Source organism: Hylobates moloch, unplaced genomic scaffold (genome assembly GCF_009828535.3).
Source record: "Hylobates moloch isolate HMO894 unplaced genomic scaffold, HMol_V3 SCAFFOLD_10, whole genome shotgun sequence".
In the NCBI taxonomy this organism is placed as follows: domain Eukaryota; kingdom Metazoa; phylum Chordata; class Mammalia; order Primates; family Hylobatidae; genus Hylobates; species Hylobates moloch.
The window spans coordinates 86,328,031-86,343,949 of record NW_026652285.1 but is presented as its reverse complement, the minus strand read 5'-3'; the positions used below and the strand labels follow the sequence as shown (position 1 = coordinate 86,343,949).

The 15,919-nt window shown below is 53.4% G+C and overlaps 1 protein-coding gene across 7 annotated transcripts in view; it reads right to left on the bottom strand.

The window, feature by feature from the left end:
- The window catches only part of COL27A1 (collagen type XXVII alpha 1 chain), a 157,603-nt gene that overhangs the window by 67,664 nt on the left and 74,020 nt on the right, over positions 1 to 15,919 (bottom strand). For all 7 annotated transcript variants that reach the window (XM_032164950.2, XM_058445493.1, XM_058445497.1 and 4 more), the window contains 9 exons: positions 14,483 to 14,536; positions 13,747 to 13,791; positions 9,976 to 10,029; positions 8,597 to 8,650; positions 7,914 to 7,967; positions 5,354 to 5,407; positions 5,133 to 5,186; positions 3,425 to 3,469; positions 2,100 to 2,153 (listed from right to left, as the gene is read on the bottom strand). In XM_032164950.2, the coding sequence (XP_032020841.1) occupies positions 2,100 to 2,153; positions 3,425 to 3,469; positions 5,133 to 5,186; positions 5,354 to 5,407; positions 7,914 to 7,967; positions 8,597 to 8,650; positions 9,976 to 10,029; positions 13,747 to 13,791; positions 14,483 to 14,536 (468 nt within the window). The remainder of the gene's footprint in view (positions 1 to 2,099; positions 2,154 to 3,424; positions 3,470 to 5,132; positions 5,187 to 5,353; positions 5,408 to 7,913; positions 7,968 to 8,596; positions 8,651 to 9,975; positions 10,030 to 13,746; positions 13,792 to 14,482; positions 14,537 to 15,919) is intronic.

Below are 15,919 nucleotides of genomic sequence, written 5' to 3'. Positions count from 1 at the left end.
AGTCACCCACTGCCTCTAAGGGGGCCTTGGCTTACTCAGCACCCGGATGCATATGTCTCATCTAGGTCCTTCAGAAGCCCACTGCATTTTGTGGAGGTGGAAAATGAGACCCAGAGAGGTGAAGTGACCTGCCTGAGGTCCCACAGTGAGCCAGAGGTAGGGCTAGAACCGAAACCTTGGTCTGCCCGGCTGAAATGCACATTCTGGGCCAGGTGCAGTGGCTCACGCCTGTAATCCCAGCACTTTGGGAACCCGAGGCGGGCGAATCACCTAGGTCAGGAGTTCGAGACCAGCCTGGCCAACATGGAGAAACCCCGTCTCTACTAAAAATACAAAAATTAACTGGGTATGGTGCTGCATGCCTGTAATCCCAGCTACTGGGGAGGCTGAGGCAGGAGAATTGCTTGAACCCAGGAGGTGGAAGTTGCAGTGAGCCGAGATCGCACCACTGTACTCCAGTCTGGGTGACAAGAGCGAGACTGTCAAAAAAAAAAAAAGAATGCACATTCCCACTGCATCAGGCTGCCCTATCTCAGGAAGAGCAGAGAAATGGGACGTCAGGGCACCAGGGTCCTAGACCTCAACACACCAGAGCTCTGCCACCAGCTCACGGGTGGCTGGGGTGAGTCCCATCTCTGCTCTGGGCTCAGCCTCCCCAGCTATAAAGAAGGGAAATCAGACTCATTTGTCTTCAAGGCTCTGTCCCACTTTCACATTGGGTGGCCTATCTCGGCCTTGTCTGTCTGTTTTGTCCCATGCTGAGGTGGCTCCTGCTCCTCAGGCGGCCACAGCTGCCCTGGTCTCCCCACAGCAGACCTGTGGGATAAATCCACACAGACGATGTCACCGCTCCCACCACAGAAACCCAACTGGTATCTGAGGGAGAGAGGCCGAAACCTCAGTCGGCAGGACATGGGCTCGGGCTAGCCAGGAGTTTGGCGCATACATGGATGTGGCTTACTGCAAGCCTGGGTGGAGCCTCCTCCCTCTTCAGCTCCTCCCTGGACCTCATGAAAACTAGAGGGGCCAGGACAGATAAGTGGGTCATTTCCCCAGAAGGGAGGGAGAAATGGACGACCTGGGCTCCCCCTGGCTCTGTCCTAACCTCCTGTGGGTTTGCCCATCTGTAAACTTGACCTGACAATCTTTTGCCCAGAATGGCTGGGAAAACTCCAACTCAAGGGGAGTCCTTGGGGAACTATTAAGTGAGGCTGCCCATGGGCTGAGGATCGTTACTCTCCTATCTTGGGCTAGGTCTTTTTTGATAACATTTTTTTAAAACCCTGTTAATATATGTACTATCTATTTATTATTCAGAATAGGGAAAATATAGAGGCCCACAGAAGAAAATGAAAATCTCCTGTTGTCCCATCACCCAGAGATAATCCCTGTCCACTTTCTAGCCTCTGCTCTGTGCATAAAGAAACAGGGTGCCATGCTGGCCAGGATGGTCTCGATCTCTTGACCTCGTGATCCGCCTGCCTCGGCTTCCCAAAGTGCTGGGATTACAGGTGTGAGCCACTGCACCCAGTCAACATGGTGAAACTCCATCTCTACTAAAAATACAAAAAAAAACTAGCTGGGCGTGGTGCCGCATGCCTGTAGTCCCAGCTACTCAGGAGGCTGAGGCAGGAGGACCAGTTGAACCCGGGAGGCAGAGGTTGCAGTGAGCCGAGATCGCACCACTGCACTCCAGCCTGGCAACAGAGGGACACTCCATCTCAAAAAAAAAAAAAGAAAGAAAAAAAGAAACGGTGCAACCCAGCCCCTGCCACAGGCTCACACTTGAGCATTCCCTTTTATAACCTGTTTCCTCCACCACCCCCAGCCCATATTCAGGCATCTTCCCAACTTGTAAAATAGCCCGAAACACCAACTAGGGTGGCTGCACTATATCCCACTACTTGAACAATCCCCCACAGTTGGACACTTAGGTTATGTCCATTTTTTTTCTCATTTACCAATACTTTGTTCTAAATGGGAACCAATTTTTTTCTCCCTTTTCACAACTGGCCATGGGATTTCGGGCTTGACTTGGGGCCCAAATATGTAGGATCCCCTCTTTCCTCTTGTCCCCAGGGATCTCCAGGTCCCCTCACCTTCACGCCATCCAGGCCGGGTCTCCCAGGAAACCCCTTCCTGCCAGGCTGACCCTGCAACAGAGAGACAGGTAAGTGGGAAAAGCTGGGCAGGGACAACATGGCTGGGGTCCAGGGGCTCCAAGGACCTGGCACAGGGTATCCATAGCTGTAGAGAGCCATGTACCCTGGTGGACAGGGGCATAGAACCCTGAGTCCACCAGGTGGCCAGCTGTCCTGGAATACAGGCAGGGTTTCCAGCTGCGGGAACTCAGGGAAGCCTCCCCAATCCCTGGGTTGGTCTTCTTGTTGTAAAGGAGGAAGATGACACCTGCCTTCAGGGAGTGAGGGAAAGGAAGGAACTTGGCAGATGATCAGGGGTGCAGGGAAGGAACAGTTTATGCAAGTGGTCCTCGAAGTGTGGCCTGAGGACTCCAGGGGTCCCGGAGACCCTTTCAGAAGGTTCACGAGGTCAAAATGATTTTCATAATAACACTAAGATGTCATTCGCCTTTGTCACTCTCACTCTGGTGAATGTAAGTGGCATCTTCCCGAGGCTGCATGGCGCGTGATATTGTCAGTGGATTGAATGCAGAAGCAGAGTTGAGAAGCCAGCTGACTTCTATTAAGCCAGACATTAAAGAGATCTGCAAAAATGGTAACACAATGCCACTCTTTCCACTCAATCATTTTGCTATGGAAAATAGAGTGAATTCTCCTAAAAGTATAATTTTTATCAACAAGAAATGAGTTTATGATTAATCTTCAATGAATGAATAAATACATTTAAAGTCTCTTGGTTTTAATTACTAATCTCAGTAGGTGTAACCCACACAAACAAAGGTCTTTGGGTCTTCCATCATTTTTAAGAGTGCAAAAAGCTCTGGATACCAGAAATTTCATGAGCTGCTGGTTTATGCAATGGCTGGGATCAAGAGGGGGTGTAGGACAAGTGACTTTGGGAAGGCAGCTTGGAAGAGTGCAGAGGGCTCGGGCTGAGGGCCCAGGCAGGGCGTCCCCACTGCCTGGCTGTGAGATGTTGAGCTAAAGCCTTCACTCTCGTTTGCCTCTTCTCTATTGAAACCAAGGAAAGCAATCCTGTGTCATGGGAGAATCAAGGAGAATAAATACTGACATGAAGCACCTGGCACATAGGAGGTGGGCAGTGACAGTCAGTTTCCTGGCTGTTGTCTCTCTCTGTTGGGGTCTGTCCTAGTTCTCTCTCTGGCTGGTCCAAGGCCCTCACTGATGACTTCCCTCTGGAGCACTGGCCAGATGTTGCCCTGCCTGTGCACAGCTGGCTGAGCTCCCATGAATGCCACCTACCCCAGGCCAGTGACACTCACCTCCAAGCCAGGGGCCCCTGGCGGCCCCATGGGTCCCTCATCTCCCTAGAATTGGGAGACACGAGAGAGGAAAAAAGGAGAAAGTTAATCCAGTTGGACTTGCAGAGATCTTGTCCTGTATGGAGGGAAAGGGAGGGACAGAGGAGCACCCTCCTGGACAAAGAGAAACAGCATGCCTGGCCCACCTGCCTGGCCCCACCCAGGGCAGAGGCTCCACTGGCCATGGCCTAGAGGCCAGGCTACACAGTGACTTCCAGTGAATGGAGACTCTAGGCTTCATGGAAGTCCTGGGCATGAGCGTTAAACCCCATTGTGTGCTGTGAGGAACAGAGCCTCAAACTGCAGCTCAAAGATGTAGGCTCTGAGTTCTGCCATTTGCTCACTGGCAGACCTCAGCCTCACTGTGTCTCAGTTTCCCAGATTGGAGAAGATCATCCTCAAATACAATAAGTGGCTTCAGCTGAGTTCCTGGAGGTCAGCAATGATGCCTTATCCTTTCTTGCAGCCACCCCCAAACATCACTCGGGATGGTGCAGTGTCTAGGGGGTGTTTGGTGAATGAATGAATGAATGAAGATGTGAACAAGTGGGAGGCATACATAGGGCTTTCTTGAGTGGTAATGTGAGTGCAGACAGAAGCATGTGGCTGGTGCGGTTCCCTCCTCTCCCCTTCCTTCCTGCTTCTGGCCCATGAGACTCTCCAGGTGCTCCCCACCCCCACAGGCTCAGGCAGCCTCCTAATGGGCTCCTTCCGGCATGCCAGGCCTGACCAAGGGGCTCCCTCCAAAGCCACCCCCCAGCTCCTTTCCCCCAGCTTCCAGGAAAGCAGCTCCACGTGGTGGCTCCCAGAGCCAGCGCTGGGACCCTGCCAGACCCAGAGCCAGCCCAAGAAGGGATCCATGTCAGCTGGATGCCCGCCTGCGGTCGCGGTGAATCTGGGCTTCCCGCACCCTCAGCCCAGGGCTGTGTGTCACGGGGGCCTGGCGCCTGAGCTAAGGTAGGTGGGGCACGGGAAGGCTAAGAATGGCCTCGTGCACAGGGCAAAATCAGGGGCCCACCCATTCAGTGCCCACCCGGTGCTCCAACAGCCCCATAGAGACCCCTCCCAACCCACTTCGTCAAGTGCACATAAATAAGCAAATCGATGCTCTGCCACTAACTAACTGTGAAAGTCATTGTAATATTCTGGAGGTGCCCCCAGGCCACTCCGAGGAAGCACAGAGTTGACAGCATAGGACGTATGTCATAGGCTTTGGGCTCAAGCAGACCTGGGTTCCCATTGCGGCCCTGCCTGCTACTAACCATAAGACCTGACTGAGTCTCTTTTCCTCTCTGGGCCTCAGTGGCCTCATCTGTAAAATGGGGCTGACAATTCCTACTGCCCCATTAATGCCCTGATAAACTGCTACCATGAGCATGGCATTGGCAGTAGTTCTGCAAAAGAAAACTCTAGGGTGACGAGGGTGCAGCGCAGGGAGGGTGCGGGGAAGCCACCCTGCCAGGTGACAGCAGGGCAGAGAAGGTCCCTGGAAGGGGCATGGGGCAGGGCTGTATAGGATGAGCTGGTGGGTAAGTCTGGGGAAGCCTTGGGTGGTGTCCTGGCTGAAGGGGCTCCAGCCCCAGCTAAGGCCTTCAGTACCCAGGACAGGGCAGGCTGGGGGCTGCAATCAGGCTAGGATGGGCAGTGGAGCGGGGCCAGACAGTCTCACCTCGGGCCCCAGCTGCCCACGGGGTCCCGGCAGGCCTCGGGCTCCAGGCTTACCCTGGGGAGAAGGGAACAAAAAGGGAGTCTCAGAGGCGGTACCTCCATCTCCATCACAGGCTGGCAAGGCACCCCCTGCTTCCAAGCCAGGCAGCCAGCCCTTGAGGCCTGTGGTTTCTGCAGAGCTGTCTGCTCCTCCAACTGGAGCTGCCCTGGGCAGGTACTCACCTTCATGCCTTCTGGGCCGTTGTCGCCAGGGGGGCCGATGTCTCCTGGGAATCCCTGAGGGGAAGCAGAGAGCAGGGTCACCCACGGGGGCTGTGAAGGGAGTGCTACGGGTATGCGTCTTGCAGGGAGACTGACCGGGTTTCCATCTCATCCTGCTGGGATGGGATCCCAGGCAGGTCAGTTAACCACCTTGATCTCACAGTCCTCAGTTCTAAAACAGGGTGCATGGTTCCAGCCCTGACAGTTCAGAGAGTTGCTCAGACAATACACTGGACGGTGCAGGAAAGCATTAAGGTTGTAACATGGAAGGTCACAGTCAAGGTCATTATTTCTCAAATCGGGTGCTGCTACTGGGTCAGAATTATGGGTGTCTGGGGACATTGCTCCCCAGAGCCAGCCACGCTTTGCCCTGAGAAGTCTTGTCTTTTGACTGCAGTAATCCTGCAGAGAGGATGATTTTCTGGGTTTGCTGTGACTTTGAAAGCATTGAAAAGCACTGATTTAATCAACCTCAGCTCCAGTCATCGTAAGCTGAAGTCCTTCCTACATCTTGGCCACATGTGTTGGACTCTGCCCCACTCCACCCATGGGGGCTCCCTGCTTCCTGGTGAGGGCCATTCCCCTGGGATGACTGTACAATAGAAGGTTCTTCCCACATGGAGCGGAATCATCTCCCTTCCCTGCAATATCCTCGTGCTCCTCCTTAGGGCCCCACAGAGCACAGGGACTCCCTCTCCCCACAGTGGTCTTTGCACAATTTGGAGACCTGTTACGCAGTTCCCAGAGCCCTGCCCTCCTCCTGTGTGACCCTGGGCAAGTTCCTTAGCCTCTCTGGGCCTCAGCTTCCTCATCTGTAAAATGGTGTCCGTAACACCTCCCTTACAGGGCTATTCTTAAGTTTAAATGGAACCAGCAAAGTTGCAAGTGCTCAGTAAAAATCTGCATCCAAAATGATTTTGGGTCCTGTACTCTGGGGAAAGAAGTCTGCCTGGGGTGGGCCCATCTCTAAGTGAGAACTTGGCAGTCGGGATGCTGAACAAATCCTGATGCTCGCTCGCATCTAACCCATTGATGAGTGAGAGATAATTCACCCGGGTGCTGGAGAGCTGGAGCTCCCTCCCATGGTCTCAGGGAAAGAAGCAGGCAGGGTGCTGACACGCTTATCAGCTTCTGTGCTTATCAGCTTCCGCCTTCAGCTGAGCAGAGCTATCTCCCAGCTACAGAGTCGGCCAATCAAAACAGAACACAAAGATGGGAGAGAACGATGGCTAAATTGTCCAGGGACCCAGGAAAGGGCCAAAGCAGACCTTATTTGCTCCTACATAGTGGAGTGACCCTGAGGAAGCCACTTTCCTGCTCTGTGACTCAGTTTCTTCAACTGTAAACTGGTGGTGGTAATATCTCCCTCATGCGGCTGTAGTGGCGATTCAGCAAGTTCTCATCTCGAGGACACTACATAGCCTCCTGGCACCAGGAGGTGCCTAATAAATGTGAGGGAGCATGCCTTCCACCCTCACGGGCCAGAATGCTGGGAAAGCTGGACTCTCAGAAAAGCCTTTTTCCAGTGACCAGAGGAGGGAATTGGGGCCATGGAGGAGAGGCCAAGTCCATTTGTCTAAAGATAGGAGTGTGTCATGGCCAAAGTCAACATAGTGGAAAGTCAGAACTTGTAGCTTTTAGGAAACATTTCCTCATCCATCCGAGTGATAGCAGAAGTGATCTTTGGAAGGGTCCAGACTGTCCGCAGAGCCACACTTTTGTCTTGGGTGCAGAGACCTCACGGGTGAGCAAGACCTGGAGGCCGGGGAGTTGTGGGTGGGGGGCTCCAACTGGGGTTGGCCTGGGTGCCCATGATCCTGAGAGGGACAACAGCCCTGGCTCCTGCTCAGCCCAGCTCTCTAGACACGAGACCCATGTTAAAGAGAGGGGGGGTCAAAGAGAACCCAGCCAGCTTGCTTCGCTCCATTACGTGTGAATTCCGAGTTGATGATTCAGGTGTAGCCTACCTATGCCAATGATCACACGCATCAGAAACCCTCAGGATCTCTCCTTACTCAACTAGAGTTATTATATGAATTGCTAAATCTATCCTTATTTCTCACTCTTCATTCAAAAGCCCGAATTTTGCATTTACCTCTTGCTCCGCACACCCGACAGCTCTGAGCCCTGAACCGTTCCAGAGTGGCTGTGGGTGGCTAGGAAAGTTCCAGGGCTTGGAGAGCGAACTCTGAGTGGAGAATGTGGGAAGCTACTGTGAGGGGCCAGACAGTGGCGCACAGAGGGCTTTCATGAATCACAAAGCTGTGGTGGCCACAAAGTTGGCAGAGGACTCTGAGGCCAGCTTTTTGTCCCTGTTGACTTTTGAGAGCCCCTGGGTAAGAGCAGAAGAGCAGAAGGGGAAAATAAATGATTGCTGATCTAGGAATTTCTCCTCTCAGCCTCATCTCTCATATCCTGTGTGACCTAAAGCAAGTCTTTCCCCATCTCTGGGCCTCAGTTTCCCAAGAACAAGATGGAGTCCCAGCTGCAGCCAGACACAGAGAAATGCGGCATCACATACCTCGGGTCCAGGGGGCCCGGGAAACCCAATGGATCCTTTGTCTCCAACTTTGCCCTGTGGAAGAGAAGAGGTTGCAGGCAGGCAGGGGTGGGGGCCCCACCTTCCATGAACCCCCTGCATTCCCCCGCTGGTTGTGGGTGGTTGGAAAGTTCAGAAGCATGTGCATGAAATCTGCCTGGACAACTAGAAGGAGCTACCATTCAAACACTGCCTCCTGCACTTACTAACCATGGGACCCTGGGCAAGTCACTTCAACTTTCGGAATCTTAGTTTGCCCATCTGTAAAATGGGAGCAATATTAATTCCCTAACTCCTGGGGTAGTTGGCAGCCTTCAAAGAAACATAGTTCAGAAAGGGTCTGATGCACAGAGACACTCAATAAATGACAGCCACTGCTGTAATTGATAACATCACTATTGTTTACAAGGCATCAGGAACCCCAGATCCTCATCAGAGCTTTGTCGGCAAATGAGGCCTGCCTCTGAAGCTGGGTGAGCTACTGAGCCTCTCACAGTATCCTCTTCTGTGAAATGAGCACATCCCATTCCTGCCCTGCCCTGCTTGCCCCCAGGAGCTCTGCTGCAGGAGAAAATGAAGTCTTGGAGGTGAAGGTGTCCCCAGCCACGTTCCATAATCAGTTGGAGAGTGTGAGGTTTGGGGGTGCTGGAGGAGCAGGTACTTACCAGAGGCCCTGGCTTCCCCCGTGCGCCAGGGAACCCTGGCAACCCCTGGCTCCCCTGGAAGAGATCCAGAGCAGGCTGGGGTTAGTGAGGAAGAGAAATGGCCAGGTGAACAGCCGTTCAGTCCTGCTGGTCCCAGGCCCAGAGAACGCCCGCCTTGGAGGAGGATCAGCTCCTTCCTTCCTTTCCCTACTGCAGGCTCCGGCTTGGATCACACCTGCCTGACACCCCTATAGGCTGGGCCCCAGGAGACGCTAACATGAAACAGCAGCCCCTGTCCTCACCAGGAAGAATCAGGGACCCTGGGGCTGCACGCAGGCTCTGCGGTTCCTCTGACTCCTGGGGAACTCTGGAGACTGGGTCCAGTAGGGGAAGAGCCAGGCCTGCTGTGGTTCACAACCCGGAGATACCAAGGCTGGGTCAGGACAGGCCAGCAAGGAGGGAGGGAAGAGGAAGAGGGAGAGCTGGCCAACATCTGGGCCTCGTTGACTGGCCGGGAGAGTTCCAGATGTGGCCACATGATGCCGGACACAGGCAAAGGGGAGCCAGTCTCAGCAGGCCCACAGCTGGGCTCTGGAAGTCAAGGCCACTTTGGTTTGATCCCATAGTCAATATGTCACTTTGTAAGGCCAGTTACTCCCTCAACTTTATCCTAAATATTCACGATCAAGGGCAGGACCCCGAGCCGAGCTCCATCAGGGCAGTCTGGAGCCTGTTCTTAGGGAACTCACTGTCCGGCAGGGGACTCAGTACAAGTCCCCTAAAATCAGAAGAGAAAGGCGGCACCACCAGTGAAGAGAGGACATGCCTCTCAGGGCACTTAGAGAGGGAAATGGCCACTTTCTGAGCAGGTGGGGAAAACGGCCTCTGAGCAGGGTGGTGTGGAGAGGCTGGGTGGAGGGGGTCCCGGGTGGGTAGCAGTCTGTGTGTGTGTGTACAGAGGCGCATGGCAGGCGGTTCAGTGGGGCTGGAGTGCAGGGCTGTAAGGGGGAGAGCAGGAGAGTATCAGAGAGATGCACTCACTGGGGTCCCGATGTCTGGTTAGGGAGCCAGGGTGTCATTCTGAGCGCAATAGGGAGCCATGGATGGTGTGTGAGAGGAGAGCAGAGATTTGCCCTCAGAAGAACAATTGGGTAGCAGTAAGGAAGAAAGAGAGAAAGCAAGAGGCTGGGGTCCAGGAATAAGTTAAAAGGTCACTGTAAAGTCCAAGGAAGAGATGATGGGTGGATCAAGGATGGAGAAGCCTGGATTATTTCAAAGGCAGCTGTCTCACAGGTGGGTCCTTGCTCATGATAGGCCCTAGGAAGGACGCCAGGACCAGGGGAACAGCAGGGCAGGGGCAGGGGCAGGGGCAGGGGGAGGAGAAAATGTCATGCAATTACCTTGTCTCCTTGGAATCCGGGATCTCCTGACACACCTGGAACCCCTTGTTCACCCTAAGTACACACCAGCAAAGAAGGTTACAATGGAGGCCACGTGGGCTCTGGAAGCCTCCCCCACAGACCCCCTGGCAAGGTACAGCTGTGCCGAGGCTGTTTCCCAAGTCGGATCCGGCCAGCAGCAGACTTGTGAGAGGAAAGGACGGGCCCCTGGCGAGGAAAGCAGGCGGTGGCGGAGGGTGAGCTGGCCGATGTGCAGACTTGCCTGGGGCTGCTCGGATGGCTGAAAACGCCACTAACAGAAGCTAAGCTGCCCACTGCCCAGTGTCAACTGGCCTTGCCTAGAGAACTGACGCAGAGCAAATGAAGTGTTTGATCCTTCAACCTCTTCATCATCAATGGGTGTTGTCACACAGGGGTGAGGGCTGCGTGTGCAAGGGCCCCACAGCAGTGTGGTTTCGGAGTGTTTGTGTCTGCTGGTTGATATTTTTCACCATCAGACTGAGCTGTCACTTCCTCCCCCTGTGGGCAAGCAAGCAGCTTTGGTCCATTTTTTTTTTTTTTTTTTTTGAGATGGAGTCTCACTCTGGTTGCCCAGGTTGGAGAGCGGTGGTACAATCTTGGCTCTCTGTAGCTTCGACCTCCTGGGCTCAGGTGATTCTCCCACCTCAGCCTCCCCAGTAGCTGGGACTACAGGCACGTGCCACCACACCCAGCTAATTTTTTTGTTGTTGTTGTTGTATTTTTAGTAAAGATGGAGTTTCGCCATGTTGCCCAAGCTGGTCTTGAACTCCTGGACTCAGATGATCTGCCCGCCTCGTGCTGGGATTACAGGCATGAGCCACTGTGCCTGGCTGGTCTACTTCTAATTAACTATTTTAATCAGCTGTAGCATGGGAAATCAGATTTCCTGGCTTGTTAAGACTACGTGTAAACAGTGAGTAAATTGGTCTGGACTTAAGTCTGGGTGTTTGTCTTCTAACATGGTGTACTGCACAGGCTTAGTGACACTGATTCTGGCTGCTGGAGGCCTCTTCTACTCTCTCCCTGTTTTTAGCCATGTTCTGAACAGGCAGTCCAGATTGGGAGCTGCTTCCCCTTAGGGACGAAACCACCTCACACAGCCCTCGCCTCACCCTATCCAGCCCTCCACGTTGGACATTACTGACACTCTGTCGGCCCCAGGATTCAGAAAACATTTACATCCCTGGGAGCAAGAGGAATAATGAGGAGAAAAACTCAGGAAAAATGGAAAACCGTAGAAAACCCACACATGGCTAAGGCCATGACCTAACAAAAGAACTTCCTTAGTAGAACAAAAGTCAGAATTTAAAAAAATTTTTTTTTTTGAACTTACTTTGGTTTTTCCAATTTGGAAAATCCTGTACAACATCCTGGTGTTTGGGGAACCACAGGACATTTTTTTTTTTTTTTTTAAATATCCAAGAGAGGAGTGAAGGGGTGAAAAAAAAGAGTGAAAACAGAAAAACAAGGCAAGTTTAAAAGGCACCTAGGAAATCAGGACAATGAATTTGAAGGGAGCTGGGCTCGGAGCGAGAGCTTTGCTTCCAGAATGCGTCTCCAGGCTGAGAGAGGGAGCCAAGCGGTTGTAAGTGGGACTGAGTCCAGGCTGGGTCATGGAAAATCTGGGATTTGAGGCAGGAGCAACCATGGAACATGAAGGGATGGCTCTGTCATCCCAGGGTAGGGCCAGGGGACACGGATGTGTGCGTGGCTGATCGGAACACAGCCTTAAGGCTCCTCCCCACCAAAGGAAAAGGGGTTTCTTTCTCCCCCTATCTTTTTTCCGCTAAAGACACTTGATTTTCCTAAAAACTATGGGCATGAAAATAATTTCCTCCTCCTTTTTTTTTTTCAGAGTTTTCACATCTCTAAATGTCCCAGGCAACTCCCATCAGCAAGCCAGCCGAGTTCCATGTAACACATTTATTTCCATGTTCCTGAAGCAACACTGAGCTGAGACCAGCTCCGCAAAGGGGCCTATAAAAAGCTCACTGCCTACACTCTCATTTTCCCCGGCTTCCTTTCTCTCTCGTCCATGACTTCAACATTTCCAGAGCGCTGATGTCTCAAACCTTGGGATAAACAGGTAGGTGTGGGGAACCCCCTGCCTCCATCAGAAAGCCCCTTCAAAGAGGGAGGGCTCTGGCAGAGGGGTGGAGCAGACAGCAGGGCAAGGGGGGCAGAGGTGGGTTGTGGCTGGAGGCTTGGCCATGACAGGAGGAGATGGAAGAGGTAGAAACAGATAGAGAAAGGACTGGGGTTGGCATGGCACCCAGCTGGCTACCCAGGGATAGACTTGCATAAAACAATCTGGATTATGTCCATTTGACCCAGCAATTCTAATGCTCTAAGAGTCCGGGGGCTTGCAAATCTCTTTCTCTCTCTGGGTCTTCCTTTCTCCAGCTGTGAGACGTAGGCACTGTGAAATGTGACCTCCCAGAGTCTCACCAGCTCTGACCTTCTGACCTTAGTTCTGCTTCACAGTTGAGGTCTCTGGAGCCAGGTAACTCTCTACTTACCAGCTGTGTGGCCTCAGGCAAGCTTCTTTTTTGAGACAGAGTCTTGCTGTCTCCCAGGCTGGAGTGCAGTGGCACGATCTTGGTTCACTGCAACCTCTGCCTCCCAGGTTCAAGCAATTCTCCTGCCTCAGCCTCCCAAGTAGCTGGGATTACAGGCACCCACCACCACGCCTGGCTAATTTTTGTATTTTTAGTAAAGACGGGGTTTCACCATATTGGCCAGACTGGTCTCGAACTCCTGACCTTATGATCCGCCCGCCTTGGCCTCCCAAAGTGCTGGGATTATAGGCGTGAGCCACTGTGCCCGGCCCGAGCAAGCTTCTTATTTCATAGCGCATAGGAGGATTAATGGGTGGATCCATGTGGTACACTCAGATGGTGCCCAGCATGGCACCTGACCCTATGACTCAGGTGTAGGAGGAAGCAGAGGCACCTAGAGGCAGGTGCGGTGTCACCTGACCACATGAGGGGCTGAGCAGCAGTCAGTCCTTCGGATGTCTCATGGATATTTGGAATGTTGCCCTGAACCCCTCCTGCACCCCCTTTGGGGGTCCTGGTTTGCCAAGGGTCTGAAGAGGCTAGGCAGGAAGACGGCCACAGAGCAGGGCACAATTGCTGGGCCCTGTGTCTCTGGTATTCAGAAGCTGCTTCACTCTGGGCCCCCAGGGCCTGTCTTCCCACTTCCAACTCTGGTTTGGCACAGGGTGAGAGAGGGAGAGCTCAGCAGCAGGGCTGTACAGAGGACACATGGCAAGGGTAGCCACCCCCATGGCAGCAGGAGGAGAAGCAGGTCAGGGGCTCAGAGTTGCATTTCCAGTCGACACGCTCTCTGGGGTTCCCAATTTCATGCCAGGGTGATCTATGTCGATTTGTTTCTTCCTGTGCCCTCACTGCCACCCTCCTTGCTCTGTGGCTTTGCCTTCAGAGCCCAGATGCTGGCCTCACCTCTGCTCTCTGGATTCAGAGCCCTGTCTTGACATACCTGCCCTCCTTGCTGCAGCAGCTGCTCATGCACTATCTGCTGAGGTTTTCGGGCTCCCAGAACCATCTGCCTGAGCCCCACCCAGAGTGACCAAGAAGAAGCTGGGGAGCACAGATTTAGGGGAGGCCAGAGGAGAGGCAGGAAGAGTGCAGGGGAGTGGACCTGGCGAGAAATCAGCAGCAGCCTCCGGGCGGAGAGGGGGGTGGCATGCAGAGAAACCACAGTGCAATAAGGGAGTATTCAGATCACCTTATCACCTTTCAGTCCGGGCTCCCCCACGCTGCCCATCAGTCCCTGTAAGACAAAGGCCCAAAGCCAGCTGTGATGGGACTCTAGGCCACAGAAGTCAGGAGCCCTGGCTTAAACACGACTTGCTGCAAGACTCTGTGCTAGATCCCCCAACCTCAGTGTTCACGTCTGTAAAAGGGGGCAAATGACTCCAATCTCACAGGGCACCGGTGTGGACTGAAGATGTGGATGAGAAGAGGCAGTGAACCACAGCACTGCAGACAAATCCAGAGGAAGAAGGAACTGGTGGGGAGGGAAGGGCTTAATGAGCCGTGTCACATGCACGTTGGTTAAATTGGGTCGTCCCTGGGATGTGGTCTAGCAGTCTTGGCCTGCCTTCCTGCTGCACGCCTTTCCCACTCAGGGATGGGCTGAGTTCACTGGTTTGCCATGGCAGTTTCTATGGCCCTGGTGATGTCCCCCACTGGACTTCCGGTGCCCCGAGGCCTGGAACCATGTCAGACTCATGCTCAGCTAGAGGAGGATGTCTGGCCTAAATGACATACAGATGATGCCTGGCTCTGAGGCCAGAGCTGACAGCTCCTGACCTGCCCAGCTTCCTCCTAGCACCCCTCTGAGCATCCTGCCATCCTCCCTTCCCCCAGCATCATCTAAGGTCACCCTTCCTTCTGGGCTGAAATGGGTCGGGGGTGCCCAGCTTGGACAAGGCCTGAATTGGGGTACATCCCTTGCTTACCTTCATGCCCTTGGGTCCTGGGTAGCCAATCGGACCCAACACTCCTAAGTCACCCTGTGGGGAGAGAAAGAGAAGAGGGTGCTGTGAACAGTGGCCCACAGGAGGCTGGCCTGGGTGGTGGGGACAATCCCCAAGGTCCCTGGGCCTGGGCTTCCGAAGATGCAACTCTGTAGGATTGATCTGGGAATCTAGAATGTTCTTCATTCAGAGACCTTCACTAAAGTGCTGGAATAAACTTCATAAAGATCCTTGTCCAAGCTCATTTCTAGATTGCTGCCCCTCCCCTATCCCCATTCCTTTCCATATTCAATATTTCTCTCCTATATCTAATTCTTTACCCCGTGTTAGGGACAAAAGGGCTTTTCATTTGACTATTTTGGACCCTTAGGCTTTCTCTCTATCTGTCCCCCGGGAGCTGCTGTAAGAGTTAAATACAGCATAAATGGGAGTTCTGACTCCTCCGGCTACATGAGGGGAGGCACCTCCTGCTTCCCAGAGGCTTGGCTATCTCTGAGGAGGGCAGCAAGTAAGGAGTGAGGCTGTTGATCCCAGAAATCCCAGGGTTGACGGTGGATCCTGTGGACACTACAATCAGCTGGCAGATCCCGGACCACAGGTTGGAGACCCAGCTTCAGATCAGATCAGCCGGTCCAAGGTGAGAAAAATGGAGTTCCCGACCTAGAAAGCCAAGTTCCCTTCACGGGTGTGCAGTTTGCAGATGACAGCTCAGCCTGGCTGAGTGCCGTCCCCATGATGCCCCTCCTGGCCTTTCCAGAGCCTTCCTTCCTCTGCAACGAAGACTCTGGAAAGCACTCAGCCAGGCTGAGCTGCCGTCTGCAAACGCCACACTGTCCCTCTCTCTCTCTCCCCAGGGGCATTCCACTGCACAGGCCCCTTGGCCCTTCCAGCAGGAGCCAGGCAGGAATGTGATTTTTCATTCTCTGTGCAACCGGTGGACAGCAGACCACTGGATCCCACTCTCCTCTGGGACTCACTCATTGTGTGAACTGGGGGAACTTGATGTCTCCATGCCTCAGTTTCTTCATGTGACAAGTGAGGATGTACAATACTGTGTACCTGCCAGCCTTGTTTCCAGGAGTAACTGATTTAACATGCAAATACTTGGCAATGTCTGGAGGCATTTTTAGTTGTCACAACTTAAGAGGTGCTATTGGCATCTGGTAGGCAGAGGCCAGGGATGTGGCTCAGCATCCTGCAGTGCACAGAACAGCCCCCGCCACGAATAACCATCCAGCCCAAATGTCGGTAGTGCCAAGGTCCAGGAGCCCTGGTACAGAGTGAGGAAACGGCTGACTTTTCTCTTAACCAGCCTATGCTTTTTCCCTCAAATCTCACTTCTGGCCACTCCATCACTCCCTCAGCCACAACCATAACATTAAGTCTGCACTCAGAGAAAGGGAGACCCTGAAAATACCC